This window comes from Panonychus citri, unplaced genomic scaffold (assembly GCF_014898815.1).
Source record: "Panonychus citri isolate SS breed McGregor unplaced genomic scaffold, ASM1489881v1 Contig00134, whole genome shotgun sequence".
Taxonomy (NCBI): domain Eukaryota; kingdom Metazoa; phylum Arthropoda; class Arachnida; order Trombidiformes; family Tetranychidae; genus Panonychus; species Panonychus citri.
The window spans coordinates 3,579,135-3,599,094 of record NW_026515539.1 but is presented as its reverse complement, the minus strand read 5'-3'; the positions used below and the strand labels follow the sequence as shown (position 1 = coordinate 3,599,094).

General features: G+C 30.2%; 1 protein-coding gene and 1 long non-coding RNA gene across 2 annotated transcripts; both read right to left on the bottom strand.

The window, feature by feature from the left end:
• Nucleotides 1-938: 938 nt before the first annotated feature.
• LOC128391221 (elongation of very long chain fatty acids protein 7-like) lies at nt 939-3,249 on the bottom strand. Its single transcript, XM_053351072.1, has 2 exons — nt 2,632-3,249; nt 939-1,970 (listed from the first exon to the last, which is right to left on the bottom strand). The coding sequence occupies exons 1-2, from the start codon at nt 3,122-3,124 to the stop codon at nt 1,561-1,563; spliced, it is 903 nt and encodes a 300-aa protein (XP_053207047.1). The 5' UTR covers nt 3,125-3,249; the 3' UTR covers nt 939-1,560.
• Nucleotides 3,250-4,304: 1,055 nt separating this feature from the next.
• On the bottom strand, nt 4,305-19,846 carry LOC128391224 (uncharacterized). The gene is made up of 7 exons (XR_008325766.1): nt 19,747-19,846; nt 19,395-19,595; nt 19,162-19,316; nt 18,512-18,657; nt 17,360-18,359; nt 16,344-17,245; nt 4,305-5,051 (listed from the first exon to the last, which is right to left on the bottom strand). It is a non-coding gene; the product is annotated as an uncharacterized LOC128391224 (long non-coding RNA).
• Nucleotides 19,847-19,960: the final 114 nt, after the last annotated feature.

Sequence of the window (19,960 nt, the reverse complement as noted above, 5' to 3'; positions counted from 1 at the left end):
ATGAGCCAAAAAAAACCAAATTAAAAGTTAATTTTCACCTTGATTGAAAAAAGATGAATAATTACCATTGAATAATTGTGACAATTAACCAAAACCAAATCAAAAAAAATCTCAAAGTCAATCACCAGATTAATTTATCAATCATTTCCTTAGATCATAATCAAGATAATCTATTGATTAACTACATTGTCTCGATAATCATCACGTTTAACACAATTAGATTAACCTTTTTTTTTCCTGATTCAGTTAATCAGTTACAATTAACATGGGAAAAAAAAGTTATCTTTATCCATTCACCTTTTTCAATGAGTGATTTATTTAATTGTTACCTCGCCATTAACATTGTTAATGTGATGAAATCGGTTGATTACCAAATAGCTACTAAATCAAACTAATTCTGTTTTAATTGTAATCATTAATTTCCTTCAACAAAGGTATTCACCAGAATCAATCAATTGTATTACAGTGTAACAGCAACAAGTAAAAAAAAATCCCGAAAACAAAGTGATGGCAAAACAATAATAATACAAGAAATTACCACTGATTTAGTCAAACAATTACCTTAATCACAATCACATTAATCACGTAACAATACACACTAATCATTAACCACTCAGGGAGATACATTAACTTTAAAGTGTCTCTTAATTTTCAATGTCAAGTTAATAACTTAACTAATGATAACATATCCATTATGATTAACAATGTTGATTGTAAGAGTCCGATGATAACAATTACAATTACAATAAATTAACTAACCTTTCCTGGTCCAGTATTACCTTGATTTTTTTTTGTTCAAACCATTCAACTAATACATCAAACAGTAATCAACAACAATCAAGCTACATCATCACAATCGATGACAGGTAGCATTGATTAACACACACACACACACGATTTACTAATCAACATGATAATCAAATCAATTGGAATCGTAGTTTTGTTTTGGTTTTAAAAAAAATTTGTATAAATTTTTTGTGGACAATTTATTTGTGAAAATTGATTTGCGATCAATTGATTTCTCGCAAAGTATATTAATAATAATAAGATGATAATAAAATATTAAGATGCTTGTGTGTTCATGGTGTGGATTGTGTATCAATGGCTTCAGGTTCGTGGTGTTTTTTGCTTCCATGTAAATGATTCTTGGATGTTCAACTTATTCAGCACAATTACAATGTTGTAAAATATTGTATAAAAAAATTTACAAAAGGATTAAGAGAGAGAGAGAGAGAGGATAAGGATTAAGAGGATTATCTTGATGATCAACCTTGGGATGATTTTTCTTTTAAAAAAAAGATGAGAAACAAAAGTGTATGAAACAAGCCAATGATCAAGTCAGTTCCAAAGTTTCATGGTGATTGAGCGATGATTTTTAGGAAAGAATTTTTTTCTTCAAGATTTTTCTGAGTAACGGTCAAGAGGGTCAACTTTTGGTTGATTAGCTATACACTCAATAGATTTAGATTTGAGAGAGAGAGATTTTTTTTTTAAAAAAAAAGGAGATTGTTCAAAGTGAGCTAGTTAAGGGGAAAGGGAAGAGGATTAGGATCAAAGGGATTAACCACTCAGGGTAGGCTCGTATTTCATGTAATCCAACAGAGTTTCTGTCTGATTACATGAGAAGAAAAGTTTCTTTTCTTGTTTTTTACATTGAGCATCGTCATCCTTTTTTATCCTTTGTTTCTGTGAGTAGGTTTTCTTGTAGAAATCAGAGAAAAGGAACCAGAAAAGAACACCATGTGATCCAATCCATAGAACGAAAATCTTTGGGAAATTACATTCACGGAACAATAACTGGAAGGAATGAACTCCGATCATGACGAACTGAATCATTTGGAAGGCGGTTAAATACTTTTTCCACCATAAGAATCTGTTCATATGAGGACCGAGAGCCGCTAATCCATAGTAAGTATACATGACCATGTGGACGATGCTGTTCAAGAATCCAAAGAAAGTCGCATGTCCCCCTGAAGAAAAACAATTGATTAGTAATCGATTTACAATTGACTTGAATTTCTCTTTATTTCAACCTAATTGTTGACGATTTTTTTTCTCCAAATTAACTCTTAATCAGATCCTTTTTTCTAATCTCTCACCTTAATCATCACTAATAATTTGGATCAATTAACTTTAATCAAAGACAATTAAATAATATCTTAATTGTCTTGGTGGTTATGAGGGAAAGTTACTAATTATTGGGTAATTTGTTAAAATTTAAAACTAAATTTCAAGTTAATCAGATAAATCAGCTGATTAGTGAGAAGTGAAATTAAATGTTACAGAAAATTAATCATGGTTGATTAGTTAACTGTTTTTTTTCTTCATTAACTAATAAGCAAGGAAAGGAAATTAATCAGTCTAATCTCACGAGCTTAATCAATTACAAAATCAAGTCCTCGAAAAAAAAAGCTATCACAACAATTAGAGAATAATTAATAAACCAATTGATTGTGAACAGAAAAAAAAAACTTAGTGACAAATTTCAGATTCTCATCTACATTTTCACCGAAGACAATTAACCAACCATCAGGATAAGAATCTAATCTGATTAAGGAACAAGGAATCAAATTGTAATGATTTTCTCAACAGGTAGGAAGAAATAACTGATTCAGTGGATTAAATTCTTACCTGGGACAAACTTGACTCCCCACCAAACACTGAAAGGCATGATACCATGATGGATTACATGAAGAGTGGAAATTTGTGAATTTTTCTTGCGAATTACAAAGAAAATGGTGTCCATAAACTCAATGAATTTAGTTAAAAAGTAAAAATATGAATTGTAGGCAGTCATCATTGGCACATAGTTTGTCGAGTAATCAACAGGCTCACATTTTAAAGATGCTCCATTTAACCATTGGTATCTTAATCCATTGAAAACAAGAATCGCGCTACAAATGACCATCAAAAAGTTGTAAATAATCATCGGCTTTCTCACTTCAAATGGTTTCCTGTTCTCCATTAATTTGGGTCCCAAAATTTTGACAAAATAAACATATGAAAGGCAAATTGTGATGGTTGGTAAAGGTGAATCCATGAGAGGCCATTTAGCGACCCGAGGATCCGCCGCTGACATAACGTCATTGTATTTATCAATAATGTAAGAAACTATGTTACTCATATGTGAGCTTTTTTGTGTTTGTTTGGTGTCGATGGGAAAATGATGATGATTTAGTTGATTATCCGAAAATTAAACATTTAAACTCCACTGAATTAAAAGTGAAAAATAAAGACCAGTTTCTAATCAGGATCACCTTTTATACTTTAAATCAAAATAAATTGTTTGTAATTAAGGCGGACGCTGGTTAATGGATGATTACTAATGTAGATGAACAGGTAACACGTTTCACTCCCCCTTTTTTTTCATCATTTACCTTTTTCTTTTTTTTTTACTTTTACTTTTTTCTCCTCCTCCTTTCAAAGAGTAAATATCAAGTTGAGAGGAGAAAATTTCGATTCACAGAAAAATTTGCTTTCTTTCAGGGAGAGATGGCGACACTTGGAGAAAGAGAAAAAAGAAAGACTCAAGTCAATTCGAATTTCAATTGTTCTCTTTTTCTCTTTCCCGATTGTGGCTCCATCTTTTCGTCCAATCCAAAAGTTAAATCGATCAACTTCTCTACTTGTGGTTCGGTTTGACGTCCTTGTGATTTGTCCTTGTGCATTTATTTGAGAGAGAGAGAGAGAGAGAGAGAGAAAGAGAGAGAGTGAGTGAGAGAGTAAATTAAATGGACAACAATTTACCTCAACTGATAAAATCAATTTGATGAGAAGAAAAAACGGAAAAACCTTTTCTTCCTTTGGTCAAATCTTGATGACCTAAAGGTAAGATTAAAGGTTAAAGCCTCTTAATCCTGTTTCAGTTAATCAACTTGATAGATTAGGTAAGTTGATTAATTATCTTTGGGTTTTTTTGCCTATTAATTTTGGGCCGTTGGTTTGATTTGGATTGATTAACAATCTATGATCAATTTTTTTTCCTCTGACGAAACAATTGGAAAAACTTTATTCCAATGGGGCAACAATTAAGATGGTAGAGTTTAAATTATTCTTGATTGTTAAATTGTCCAAATTTATTTACCTTTCAAATATTAAAAGAAGAAGAGATTTTAATTGTTGATAATTTAGCTATACTTTGTAACGTATTGATTTTCTCTCTCTCTCTCTTGTTTGATTTACACAATCAAAGATTGACAATTGATTGTTTTGGTCAGTCAATTACAATTTAAATCATATGATGATTATCATTATCATTATGATGATGAGAATCTGATTAATTCAACCTTGTAAATATATTGTATTTATTGTTTACATTTGCATGAGGTTAATTAGTGAACAATTAATTGTGAATTGTTGTTGTTGTTGTTGTTATTTAGTTATCAAGTTAATTGACTTTTATTTGTGGATTTTACTAGAAAATTAAAAAAAGGTAAAGATTTCGTGGTTAGTTAATTATGATTATCAGTGAAAATTTCCCCTTAATCATAAGAAACAATAACTACTACAATTATTGGAACAATTAAATGGCAAGTGTAACATGTTAATTAAGAGAAACATCTACACAATTAACTGTGATTGCGTGATTGAAGTTTATGAGAATTCATAAATTATGAAAGTTCATTGGATATGAGAACAAGAAAATCGTCATGAAAATCGTTACGAAACTGAAATGGAAAAGTTTATCATCTTCTTGGTGACTTTTTCTATTTATTATCATGTTCATCATGTATTCAAATTAGAAGAGAGAGAGAGAAAAAGAAATTCAAGAACAAGAGATCTCGATAAGAACTCACGATGCCCTGAAGAAAAGAACATCGAATATGAACTTTTATCGAATTTCGTAGATAATAATATAACGATAACATGGATAATCAATCATAAGAATATTTTGTTTAAGGACAAATTCGGACAAGAAATTTTGGTCTACGGGGAAAAAGAAATTCGAGAGAACCAATGATGAGAACATTAATTGATTTGGAAAATGTTAATTTCCATCATCGATTCAATGAATTCAATTAACAATTAATTGTTACCTTAGAAATTGATTGCTGTTGTCACAATTGGTAACAAGGAAAAGAAACTTTTAATAACAAAATTATATAAAATATAATTTGGGTAACTACAACCCCGATTCCATGATAAAATGGCCGTTTGTTTGGCCATTATATTGGCGGTGAGGGAGAAAATTGTCTCCATCACCTTCTTCATCCTCCTAAAATTTTATCCAATCAGATCAACCAGGTACCACGTGAGAGGTGGTACCTGGTTGAACAAAGAAACTGGTGGTGTAACCAGTTTGGTTACAGTTCTTCGGGGGTACATAGAAAAGTATCAACGTCCCCGTTGATTTACAATTATTAGGAAATTAATTAATATATAATATTATCCATCACCGGACATTATTTACAAAGTATATAAAAAAATATAAACGATATTGAAACATAGAATTAAAGTTAGTAATAATTAATAGTCAATGGACATGTCAGTCTAAAGTTATTATTTCAATCGGATTATTTGAATGCAATTGGAGCCAGTGATGAATATTTTGTCCCATTTTTACCATATCTCGAACGACTTCAGCTGTGGGGACAGGAATGTTTTTATCTTTCATCTTTTGTAATTCGATGTATGCTTTAAGAGTGACTCGAGAATCCCTCTCAGGAGAATGTCCAATGGTTACATGTTTATCATCATCTCTACGTAATTTTTGATGATTAAAGAATAAAAATTTATCTAATGAAACTAATCCTATTGGTTGTTGTCCAGGCCAAAGATCTTGTAAGTCAACGTGTTGGATGAACGATGCTTTTAGTTTAGATGTCGTTAACTCGAGTTTATTCAAATCGTCTTTCCCTTGTGTTAATAATCTTCTTCGATGGCTAATTCTGTATTGGCATATCTCGTCCAGGCTTAATCCTGTTGCTAAATCATTGATTTGTAGTCCAGTGATTCAGTATTTGGGTTTGATATTGTAGTGTTTTTACCTGAGCATAATATACTGTTTGTATTCTAATTACATTGCCAAACCATCCTGATAAATGTACGCTTCCTACATTATTTCCATCACCTTCGATGTCAAGGGATAATGTTTCTTTTTATTATTTTCAGGCCAATTGGAACATATTTTTCAAATGTTCAGGTATTGGATTATTTAGGTTTTCCAAAAGGTTTACCTCCATATGCTTCCTTATTTTCTTCTAACTCGTCGTTGTTCTCGTGCATAGGAATATTTTGTTGGTCTAGATTGTACGGTATTTATATTTACTTGTTGATCAGTTTTAAAAGGTAATTCAGGACAATTTTTCTGAAATGACCAGGTTCACTACAGTATGAGCAGTATTCACAATTTATCTTAGTGTGGTTAAAGCGGAAGCATAGGAACAATGTTTTCTGGTAAATCGATAAGATTGATTTTGTTGAGTTTCTACTGTTCTGGTAATTTAGTTTCTAGTGTAATATAATAAGTTTTGGTGAGCAGTTTGTAATTTGTCCGGGTGGTTTGCTGTGACTGTTAACTTCGTGAATTTGTTCATCTCTTTTGGGGTGCCACATATATCATAATCTGGTGATACTAACTCTGGTCTCCAAACATGACCATAGTAATTAGTGTATTTAGAGGCGAAGATAGACAAAATCAGATAACATTTTCTAAATACTGAACTTGGTGAAACTGGTTTAAAATGATTGTTATAATCTTGATTAGTTTTCTTTTTGTTTTGATGAAATGAAGAAACCTGGACCGTTTTTAGTTGTAAATTTTCCATTTTCTTTGGAAAGCGATTAGCTTTGGATCTGGAGGGCATTTGTTGCATTCCAGTCGTCTTCCATCCTAATTGTAAAATAAAGAAAAGAAAGAAGAAAATTTCAATTATTCATCTACCCCAAATCACCAGGTTTTGAATAATAAGTATTAAATTACCCATCACCGGGCTGATTGAAATTTTATCATAAATTTGAATTTTAATACCCAATCACCAGGTTAATTAAACTTTATCATTAGAACTTCAAAACCCAATCACCGGGTGAAAAGATGATTTTGGTTAATTTATTCTATTCCATCACCAGGTGAATTGAATTTATCATTATTTAATTAATTTTATCTCCATCACCGGAGAAATTCGAAAACCTGCCCCAACCGGAGCATTGATTTTAATTGTATTAATAACACTGATGTAAGGTATAATAACGTCCTTATTTTCCTTATTTTCTAGCAACTATCACAGAGTTGATTGATCTTTTGGATAAGGTTAATCTACAACCAATAACACAACAGAAGCTGATGGTAATACTAATAAGTATCCAAATCCATTGGGACATTCATTTTCCAATTGATTTTAAGATGATTGATACTTGTTTCAATTTCTCTTGAGCTTCATCGATTAATGTGAAATCAAGTGGTTCAATTTGTAATTCTTTAGCCGATGGTTGAGTTAATCGTAAATTGATTGCATGTGTATTCTGATACCGGTGAACCTTGACTGTGAAAACTTTGAACTGTATATTCTAGGTCATCGATAGTAAAATTGGTATATTTTGATAATCTTATCACATTATTTGGACAAATATATTTAATATTACTATATAAAGTAATTGGTGTCCTGCACAATGTATTAAATATACTCTCTTTTAACTTGAATCGTTTCTGCGTATGTGGTAACATTAGGCTATGCTGAAACAAACTTCATTCTTCCAAAGTTCAATTTTCTTCAAGTTTTCTTTACAATTCGATACTTTCTTAAAAATAGGATTATGACCTTTCAAATCCTTCTCGCTAATCTCACAGAATCGATAATCAGTGATGTTGACTAATACATATTCTGGACCTTTATATGTAACTTTACAAGTGTGTGTATTATTTTTATTATATAATGTAAATGCATCTGCTTGAAATATTTGGTTAGTGGTATCTCGTAAAAATGTTGTAAAATTTATCATTAATGTTGGAAATCTTTCGTTATTGTATTACATTAACATTTTCAATTTCATCTAATGAACATTCTGGTGAGCATGGTAAAATAATTTTGAAGAATTTAAAGAAATTCTTATCAATCCTTGGTTTAGCTTCTCTAATGGTTTCATTAAAATGTTTTAATTGGTTAAGTTGGTTATTTGCTTGAGTTACTGTATCGGCGGCTTGAAATGTTAATATCGGTAAATATTGAGGCAGTTGATTCACATCGAATTGAATATAAAACAGTTGTTGGCTTACATTATGTAATTGTTCAAACTGTTTTTTTATCAGCTTCTTATATTCTTGGTTAGACTCTGCGATGGCTGTTAGTACTGGTTGTATTTCTATTTCGGGAGGGAAAATGTGTTTATATAAATAGTTAACGCCACTAATTACTATTCCACCAACTATTATTGTGGAGGCTACAGTTCCCAGAGTGATTATTTCTCGTCTTATTTTTATAATATTTTCTTCTGGTTGGGTTGTTACGTTCGGTATATTACGAATAGGATTTATGTAATTTTCATCAATAAATGATGAACAATGGTCTTCAAATTTGTCTAGAAATCTCCTTACTAATTTACATGGCTGGATTATACTCACATGTAATGGATTCATTTCTTTCCTTGTCTGTTTTAGAACGATTGTTTCTTTACATGGGTTTGAAAATGCTAGTATAACAGAGACCTGTTGAGCTGATTTTCTTGGGTGATCAGTTTTTCTCCATAGAATAGGTTCACCACTAATGAAAGGAGAAATTTCTAGCATCTACTCGTGTGAGTATGCTTAAAATTGTTACTAAATTGATTAAATTTCTATGAAAGTACGGCTTGAGTTGGTTACTATGCTCGTCTCATTTTCCTTTTATCTGTTCTTAATATTTTATAAGTGGTGTCTCCTTGTTTTCTATTACTTTATATGGTCCTTTGAATTTTGTTTCAGTTTCTTTGGTCCCTGAAATTGCTTGTACATTACTTCATCTCCTACTTGATAGGTTCGTAATTTCTTCCGATCATGTTGAATTTTTGATTTTCTTTGAGTTCAATGAGTAAAGTTTTGTTGATCATAAATCTCAGGCCATTTTCGATTGTTGATTTTAAGTTAGATGGTAATTGTTTAAATGTCTGGTTGTTAATTATAATATCAATGGGTAAGGTTGGTTGACGACATATAGTAAATAGAAGGAGAGGCTTTCGTAGATTGATTCTCAGTTATAAGCGAATCCCAGCACCGGATTAATTCACTCCACTTTGAGTATTTTCTTTTACAATAATGAGTTAACATTGAACATAATGTTTGATTGACCTTTCTGTTAAGCCATTTGTTGCTGGATGATAGGCGGTTGAAAATGACCATTTACTTTGGAAAACTCTAATTTGATCAACCACTGAAGATATAAAATTTCTACCTTGATCTGAGACAATTGTTCTGGGGCAACCATGTCTGAGGAAGATCGAGTTAATTAGGAAAGTCGCTGTTGATTCAGCGGTCATATTTTGATTGCTGCAACCTCTACCCATCGTGTAAAGTAATCGGTACATACTATAATATAATTATTTTTCTTAGATGTTGGAAGGGACCAATTAAATCGATTCCAATTTTCTCGAATGCATTATTAATTATTGATTTTAATGGAGCTTCTAAGGTTCCACTTCCTCTTTTATCTAATTGACAGATTAGACAACTTCGAACGTAATTTGTTACATCTCTACTCATGTGGCCACCAATAATGTTGTTTAATTTTATTGTAAGTGGAAAAGATCCTGGGTGACCGGACAAGATCGAATCATGATATTCATGCAAAATTTGTTAATTAATCTTTTAGGAATAACTATATTCCAACTCTCTCCATAATGGTTAATTGTTAATCGGTATAATAGATTCTCTCGAATTCTATACTAGAAATTAATTTTCTTTCTTGGGATCTAAATGAGAAAGTTTTCTAATTGTTCAATTATTTTATGATTCGTTGATCTCTTCGTTGTTCATCAACTAAGTCTATTTTTCTTCAATAATTTGGTTAACTAATAATGTGAACAGTTCTTCACATTCATCCTTTTGATTATCATAGACAATATCATCAACAGGATATCGTGATAAACAATCGGCATCAGCATGAATTTTCCTGATTTATATTTAACTGAAAAATCAAATGATTGGAGGCCATTGCATATCGCTGTAAGCGAGGAAGGATCTTTTGAATGAATGTGCATAAGGCACAGTGATCAGTTACTACTTCAAATTTAATTCCCTCTAAATAGACTTGGAATTTTTGTACTGCCCAAACGATGGCCAAGCATTCCTTATCAGATACTGGATAATGTAACTCTGCTCCTCTTAATATTCGGGAGGCGAATCCAACAGGGTGATAACCATTATCATCCTTTTGTAAGAGAATTGCTCCGAGACCATAACCTGAGGCGTCCACTCGCAATTGAGTTTCTTTTGCTGGATCATAATGAGCAAGAACTGGTGGTGTTGTTAATTTAAATTTCAACTCATTAAAAGCGTTTTCTTGTTCTGGCCCCCAATCAAAAGGTAAATCTTTTCTTGTTAAGTTAGTGAGAGGTCGGGCGATGTTAGCGAAGTCTTTTATGAATCTTCGATAATAAGAGCATAAAGCAACAAAAGATTTTATATCTCTAACTGTCCTAGGAGTAGGAAATTGTTGAACTTTTATTATTTTCTCTGGGTCAACTTGACCATTCTCACTAATCACGTGTCCTAAGAATAGAATTTTCTTTTCAAAATGAACATTTATTAGGTTTTAAAGTTAACCCTGCATTCTGGAGTCTCGTAAATATTCTAATTTACTTAAATGTTCTTCTTCATTTTCTGAATAAATTAATAAATCATCAATAAAAACTAAACAAGTATTATAAATTAATCCACTCAAAACAATAGTCATCATCCTTAAATGATGAAGGTCCATTTGCTAATCCAAATGGTAATCTAGTGTATTCGTACAACCCACTTGGAGTGACAAATGCTGTCTTAGGCTGATCCTTTGGATCCATTGCCATTTGATGATAACCTGATCTTAAGTCTAATAATGAATAGAATTTCATTCCTCTTAAACTATCAAGATAATCTTGAATATTTGGTAATGGAAATTTATCTTTAACAGTTATCTCATTTAATTTTCTATACACACAATCGCATCTCTGTGGTTCCCTTTTGATACTAATACAATTGGTGATGACCAAGGTGAGCAGGATGGGATAACAATTCCATCATCTATTAATTCGTTAATTGAAGTTTCTGCTACTTTTCTTTTCAAATCTGACATTCGATAAGGTTTTGAGATATTGGAGGATGATTTCCAGTATCAATTGAGTGAGTAAACATTAGAGAATCTAACTCTTTGGATGGCGAAAACCACTCGATATTTAGTTATTAATTCATTTAATTTGTTTCGTGTTGTGGGTTGAATTTCACTGTTCACTTCAAGTTTTAAATCATTAATTATATTATTGATGTAAATTTCTTCATCAACAAAATTTTCTTCCCATCACGGAGACTGAAAATAATGAAGATAAACTAATTGTTGATGAATAGTCACTTCTTGTAATTAATTGTGAATTTGTTGATGATTGTATTTGATTCGAATCATAATTAGATGAGACGATTGATGATGTGGTTAGTTGCATATTTGATTTAAAATTTAAATCTATGTTTTCAAATTTTTCTTTTGGGTTTAATGGAATAATTAATTTTCTCCGTTTACAATCGATGAAAAATTTTCCCTTTTCTAGAATATTTTGTCCAATGATGGCCTCAATTCCTGACGGCAAGGTGTCAACAATGATCATAGGTGATTTAATTTCTATTTTAGTTGGACCATCGGGAATCTCTAATTTAATATAAGTTTCACCAATCACTTTCAATGGTTGGTTCCCTGCAGTTAAATGAATCGGACCTTTATAGTTATGATAATTCAGTGACAATTTATGAGCTAATTGTTTGGAAAGTAATGAGACTTCGGCTCCGGTGTCGACCAAACATTCTACTTCTGTTTCCTTAATTTTTGCTCTAGTAAATATTAATTGATTCTTTCTTTAAATAAATTTGAAATGATTGAACTGAAATTTTACTTCATCATCATCATCACCATATTCAGTATAAACTGTTTTAACTACTTTAGTTCTTTTGTCACTTGATGGTGATCTTGATCTCGATCTTGGTCTACCTCTACCTTGAGGGTGAGGAGAATTTTGTCGTGGTCGTCCTCTAGGTCGAGGACTTAGTGATCGATTTCGTGGTGTATTTGATTGAGGGTAACTTTTATATTCATCTGGCCGAGTGGACGCATCGAACGAGGATCTACTCAAATTTCTGTTTAAAACCATGGTTGTTTTCTATTATCTTGTGATTGATTTTGGGTTCTCCAATTATCATCTTTAGATGTTGATGGACCTTGAGTTGCCCATCCAATACTTTTTTGATCATCCCGAGGTCTGTCCGCTCTTCGGGGACATTCATTTCTTTTATGTCCAGGCTCATTGCAACCGTAACATATGATTGGTTGATTATTATCGTTTGATTGATTACTTGGTCGATAGTTATTCATTCTGTAATTATTTCGATAGTTACGATAATTATTTGTATTTCGATAATTTTCAGTTCGATAGTTATCATTTCGATAATTACTATTTCCATAATCATTTCGATTACGATAATTGTCTCTCTCTCGCTTTTTCATATCTTGTTGGAAAGTTAAGCAATCTAATCTTTCGGTAATTTGTTGTAAATGTTGCGATAATGCCGTTATTGTATTTTTTAACTGTTCATTCTCTTCGGATTCAGTTAAATCATCATTTTTGATAGTGATCGTTCAGCTAATGTTACTTTAGTAATAAAGTCAGAGGTAGAATCAGCTGTTAGTAAATCTAATCTAGTTCGGATGTTTGATTTTAAACCTCTGTCGATGAAGCTATTTACTAATTCTTCTTGCATGTCTGGGTTAATTCTTCTACATAGATCTCGAACCTCGTAAGAGTAAGAAATAGCTGATTGATCTGAACGTTGTTTCTTATTATTTAACTCTTTAATTAAATTTTCCGGTAACCTGAAGGAGCTAAATCTGAAACCAATTTGACTTTTAAATCTTCAAAAGTTTTCGGAATATTATCACCAGTTAAGGGCTTAATTCTACATCGGTACCATCTACTAGCGGTACCAGTTAAATAAGCAGGTAAAGCTTTTAGTTTAATCTCTTCATCCCAATCAAGAGCAACTGCAGCTGATTCAAAATGATCAAGCCAATCTAATAAATCCTCATCCCCATCACCGGAGAAATTAGGAATATGTAATTGTTGATTTACCGTTGAATTTAATTTATTTTTCTTTTCTCTACCTATCCCCAGCACCGGGGTAGTTAATAGAGGTTGATCATCCATAATTAAGGAGAAAAGTGTGTTTCAATATAAAATTGGTGTAATTTAAATGTAAACCAGATTGTCAATATGATAAATGGAGAGAGAAGAATTAATAATTGTATAACTTTGATTGTAGTATCATTAAATTGAATTCCAAATATTAGGTGTATAGCTTCCTGTTCCTCTATTTCTAAAAGGTGATCATTATCATTCATATCACCAGAAAATAATGATTAAACAAAAAAATAAACAAAATGTTTTGCACATAATGAATATTAAAAGAGAGAGACTTAATATTAAAAGAGTGAGACTAAAATAGTAAGAGAGAGAGACTAAAATAAGAGAGAGAGACTAAAGTAAGAGAGAGAAAATAAAATAAGAGAGAGAGACTAAATAAGAGAGAGACTAAAGTAAGAGAGAGAGAATAAAATGAGAGAGAGAGACTAAAGTAAGAGAGAGTGACTGAAGTAAGAGAGAGAGACTAAAGTAAGAGACTAAAATAAGAGAGAGAGAATAAAATAAGAGAGAGAGAGACTAAAGTAAGAGAGAGAGACTAAAGTAAGAGAGAGAGACTAAAGTAAGAGAGAGAGAGACTAAAGTAAGAGAGAGAGACTAAAGTAAGAGAGAGAGACTAAAGTAAGAGAGAGACTAAAGTAAGAGAGAGAGACTAAAGTAAGAGAGACTAAAGTAAGAGAGAGAGACTAAAGTAAGAGAGAGACTAAAGTAAGAGAGAGACTAAAGTAAGAGAGAGACTAAAGTAAGAGAGACTAGTAAGAGAGAGACTAAAGAGAGAGACTAAAGTAAGAGAGATAAAATAAGAGAGAGAATAAAGAGAAGATATCAGTAAGGTTCAAGTTGTTAATTTATGATTCATGAAAGTTCAGTGATTAAATTTAATTCTGGTTGGTTGGTTTCAATTGTTAAGTACAATTACTATTCATGAAAGTTCAATGATTACCTTTAATTATGTTTGGTTGGTTTCAATTGTTAAGTACAATTACTATTTGCGAAAGTTCAATGATTACCTTTAATTATGGTTGGTTGGTTTCAATTGTTAAGTCCAATTTTAATTCATGAAAATTCAATGATTAGCTTTAATTATGGTTGGTTGGTTTCAATTGTTCATTCTATTGTTTAATTGTTGAAGGTAAATCAATTGTTCATTCTATTGTTAATTGTTGAAGGTAATTCAATTGTTCATTCTATTGTTAATTGTTGAAGGTAATTCAATTGTTCATTCTATTGTTTAAGGTAATTGTTGTTTTGATTCAATGATTTTAATCTTTTTATTCTATTGTTGAAGATAATTATTGTTTTGATTCAATGATAAAATTCTTTTCATTCAGTTGTTGAAGATAATTATTGTTTTGATTCAATGATAAAATTCTTTTCATTCAGTTGTTGAAGATAATTATTGTTTTGATTCAATGATTTAATTCTTTTCATTCAGTTGTTGAAGGTAATGTGTTTTGATTCAATGATTTTAATCTTTTTATTCTATTCGTGAAGATAATTATTGTTCTGATTCAATGATAAAATTCTTTTCATTCAGTTGTTGAAGATAATTATTGTTTTGATTCAATGATAAAATTCTTTTCATTCAGTTGTTGAAGATAATTATTGTTTTGATTCAATGATTTAATTCTTTTCATTCAGTTGTTGAAGGTAATTGTTGTTTTGATTCAATGATTTTAATCTTTTTATTCTATTCGTGAAGATAATTATTGTTCTGATTCAATGATTTAATTCTTTTCATTCAATTGTTTAAGGTAATTGTTGTTTTGATTCAATGATTTTAATCTTTTATTTTATTGTTGAAGATAATTATTGTTTTGATTCAATAATTTTATTCTTTTCATTGTCCTTATTACTATATTTTATGATAGAATTTCATTGAATTCTTAAAACTTAAATGTATAATATCTATATATCGCCCTTTTAAACTGTTGACTATGGTCATTCTGTCAGTAAAATTATTAATTAAATGAACCAGAGGTTATTATTATTATAAAACTTTACTTATCTTATTTCCTTAAGGATTCCAATGATTATATAAACTCGAATTCTCTTGATACCAGAAAATAATTTCGACCACCAAAAGAGTTAGGAGTATTTGTTTTAAGCCAATCAGGTTAAAATAGATGTTTTAATTTTGTTTTATTTATTAATAATGGAATTGTTCTAAAGATGATATTCTTAATACCTAATTATTATTAGGTGAAGTTATTTAGTTGAGTGTAAAAAAAAATTTTTACCAGGACAGGACACTTATGCCTTGAGATAGCCTTTATTAGTTGTAATTCAATACTTAAGATATAAGGTAAAGGTCTTTAATCATTTGATTCTTTTATTAATGAAGATCAATTTTGGATACCTAAAATTATTAGGTAAAATTTGTTAATAATTGAGTCACTTTTATTGGCCTTAACCAATTCACTGCTACCTAAGATTATTTAGGTAAAATTTGTTATAATTAGGTCACTTTTATTGGCCTAAACCAATTCACTGCTACCTAAGATTATTAGGTAAAATTTGTTACAATTAGGTCACTTTTATTGGCCTAAACCAATTCACTGCTACCTAAGATTATTAGGTAAAATTTGTTATAATTAGGTCACTTTTATTGGCCTAAACCAATTCACTGCTACCTAAGATTATTAGGTAAAATTTGCACTATTAATTTACTTTAATTAGTTACAAGAAACACTTTTATTATATAAAATTCACTGAGAAGAGGATCCCCGTAAGGGTGCCAATTGTCACAATTGGTAACAAGGAAAAGAAACTTTTAATAACAAAATTATATAAAATATAATTTGGGTAACTACAACCCCGATTCCATGATAAAATGGCCGTTTGTTTGGCCATTATATTGGCGGTGAGGGAGAAAATTGTCTCCATCACCTTCTTCATCCTCCTAAAATTTTATCCAATCAGATCAACCAGGTACCACGTGAGAGGTGGTACCTGGTTGAACAAAGAAACTGGTGGTGTAACCAGTTTGGTTACACCTGTCAATTGAGTGACAATTCCTGTTTTCAATTTCCCTTCCCAACCAATGGTCATCGTAATTAATTAATGTTGATACATTTTCTTGCCCAGACACTTTACAATTAACCTTGAATGATGATTGTAACTTTTAATTGATAATTAAATTTTCCAATTGTATTCAAGTTAATTAAGACATTGAAACTTAATCATTATTGATTTATCAATTTCTGTAACTTGTAGATTGACTGATTATCACAATAGATTTTATCAATTAGTGTCATGGTCAGTTAGTTAAAATCATCTTCTTTCCAATCAAAATCAATCAAAGTATTAAGATTAACAAAGTGAAAACAAGAAACTGCTATCAACAATTATCTTAATTGTGGTAAATGTTTTAATCACTAATTAACTCTCAATCAGACTGAAGACGATTCCATCAAATAATATTATCAGAAATGTGCTTTTTTTAACAATAAAAAAGTTAATTGTTCTGTTAATTATTAATGATGATGATGATCAATTGCTGATTATCTTTGGTCTAAACTTAATCAACAAATAGATTTACAATTAATTGTGTTGATTGTTGTTGTTAATTCAACGGTTAAAACCAAAGGTAATATTCACTAATCCTTGAATGATTAAGAAATGAATAACAATAAAATAACATCATTCAATTTAGATTTAAATTACAATTAACTTTTCCAGATCTGTTGATTGTTGCAATTTTCACCAATCTATCAGCAGAAAATGATTACCATAATTAAAGGTGATGTAACGATGAATGTTAATCAATTGTCCATGGATTAGAATTGATTCAAACACGATTAATTGTTTATCGTAATTAAGAAAAAAGTGAATCCAAATTATTTTCGCAATCTAATCAAGTGTTAAATCAAATATCTTGATAAATTAATGATATAACCTGGAGAGAGAGAGAGAGAGAGAGAGAGAGAGAGAAATAGAAAATATAATCAAATAATGATAATCTATTAATAGAAAGTAATAGAAGAAAAAAATAATCTATTAAATTAATTACGACTGAAAAGATTTAAAATTAATGCTCAATCAATTTACTCCGAAATTAATATGATTAGTTAATTCTTGCTGGTGGACATCATGATTGATAAACAGGTATTAATAAAATCCAGAGGTACAGAGAGAAAGTCAATATAAATATACAATTGTCATTGGTATATATAATTAATTAACGAATAATTATTTAAGACTAACCTTGATTTAGAGTGTGTTTTTCTCTTATAATTAAAAGAATTTTTTTCTTGATTCAGTTTAAATTGTTGAGAGAAGAAGAAGAAGAAAAAGATCAACCTTTAAAATCTTTGTAATCAAAATCGAGGAAATAACTGAATCTGGTTTCCAGAATGTTACAAAATTGAAATGTAATCATCAACAGCATCGCCATCAGTTTATCATAATTTCATCTCAATTGATTCTTATGGTGTTAAATGATGGATTCAGTGAAAGAGCAATTGGAATTACCAATGTTAATCAACAAGACAGGTTTAACTTGAATATAAAAGGTATGAGCCAAAATTTTGAAGGAACAAGTTTCCATGATAAATTGGAAAATTAAAACTTTTTCCTTCTTCGATCAACATAATTAGGGCAAATTCTAGGTAAACAATTAACATGGTTGTGTTTCTAATGAATCCTTTAAATGTGACATTTTGATTGAACCCTTCATTTTAATACCTTAAGGGTAAAATGGTATTAATAATAATGCAACATTTTCAATAATCACCAGCGTCATCATCATCGTTATCACTGATTATTATTATATCCAACGTAGCTAATAATACTAATATTAAACTTTTCCAAGACTCGATTAAGAGATTGTGATGCAACTAATTAATTAATTGTATTCCTCTTCCTCTCTCAAACGTCATTGTTTATGTTGTTTCTCTTTTGTTGATCATTAAGAATAACAAGTAAACAAAAATTCAAATTTCTTCCAAGTTCATGGTTCCAGTTCAAGGACGTTCATCATCTCCGCCCAATTTAAAGATTTGCCTTATTACCTGTTTAGTGTAAATAATATACAAAAATAATATATAATTAATCATAACAATTTAACAGAAAACAGGATAATAGATTGATATATATATATTTATATATAAAATCGTATTGATAGAAAGTGAAAACAAAATGAATACAATGTAATAATAATTACCTGCTATTCAATAATGAGATCAATTGGCTACTTGACAGTTAATGGGTGGTTAAGATAATCTTCCTTTTGGCATAATATCCATTTAAATCTGAGAGAGAGAGAGAGAGATACATAATCCATACGATAATCAGCACCATCATAATTACCTGTTAGAAATTAATAGGAAAGAAAAATTCAATCAAAATGATCAATCAAACAATTTTCTTTTCTCTCTCTCTCTTATTGCTCTTGCAAATAGTAAACAAATACACATCTAAATATTACACAAACTTATTGTAAAAGTATCTAAATTGTATCAACTAACTACTTGAGATTAAATCATCCTGACTGATCATCGAGAGGCTCAAATCTACACAATTAAAGTAATCAAATTAGTTTATATTTATATTGATATCGGTGAATTTAATTAGAAAATTATGATGAAACAATTTTCTTCCTAACCGATTATCAATTAAAATGAGTTATCTCATCATGAGAATACAAACAACAAACAAACAGTAAACAAGATTTATAAACAATTAATTCAAGTGTACCTGTAACACTAAATGACAAGAGAATATGATTTAAATTAATTTTAACCATAATCATCGTGATTAAAATTAATCAATAAAGGAAAATGGAAAAAGAAAAAAAGTAAATGATCAACTTACATTAAAAAAGAATCAATCTTTATACGATTAGATATGTTCACTTGTTAATCCATCAAAGGTTAAATTTGATAATCTCTTCCTTTTCCACTTGATCTTGTCAGCGAAATGAAATTAAAACTAATCAGTTAAATACAATAAACACCAACCATGAAAATCTAAAGGAAGAAGAAGAAAATAAAAAATCAGATTAGTAACAATAATTAACCAACATGACAAAGAATAAAAAAGTTAACCTATTGATAGAGTTTAGATCCAATGATTGGATTGTTTTTTTTTCTTCTTTACCAATAATTGAACCCACGCTTTCGCCATTTTGATTTCATCTTGTTCTCTATTTAATCAACTAATTCTTACTACAGTGATCAGCAAATTTTTCCATCATTTACCTGGTTAACTGTTTATTATTATAATTTCGACTGTTACCTTACCACCACCTGAGATATGAGAGAGAGAGAAAAAAAAACAAATTATCTTATTGTTGATCTACAACAACAACAAGAATAATATCCAACATTGTTATGAGAATATTATTTCATTTTTTTTTAATTCTTATTCTTTTTCCATCTTAATGTTCACATTACTCACCTGATGAAGAAGGAAAAGTTTGATTACAATTAAGCTAATTGGAAATGGTCATCACCCAGCGAAAAATAATCAGAAGAACAATTTAAACGATGACAATTTGGAGAGAGAAATTAACGACAAATAGAATTTTAATTTGTTCTCTAGACGCTGATTGGCCAAAGAAAAGAGGTTATTCTTTGGTGGGAAAATCATTTTTCTTTCTCAATTTGTGTTA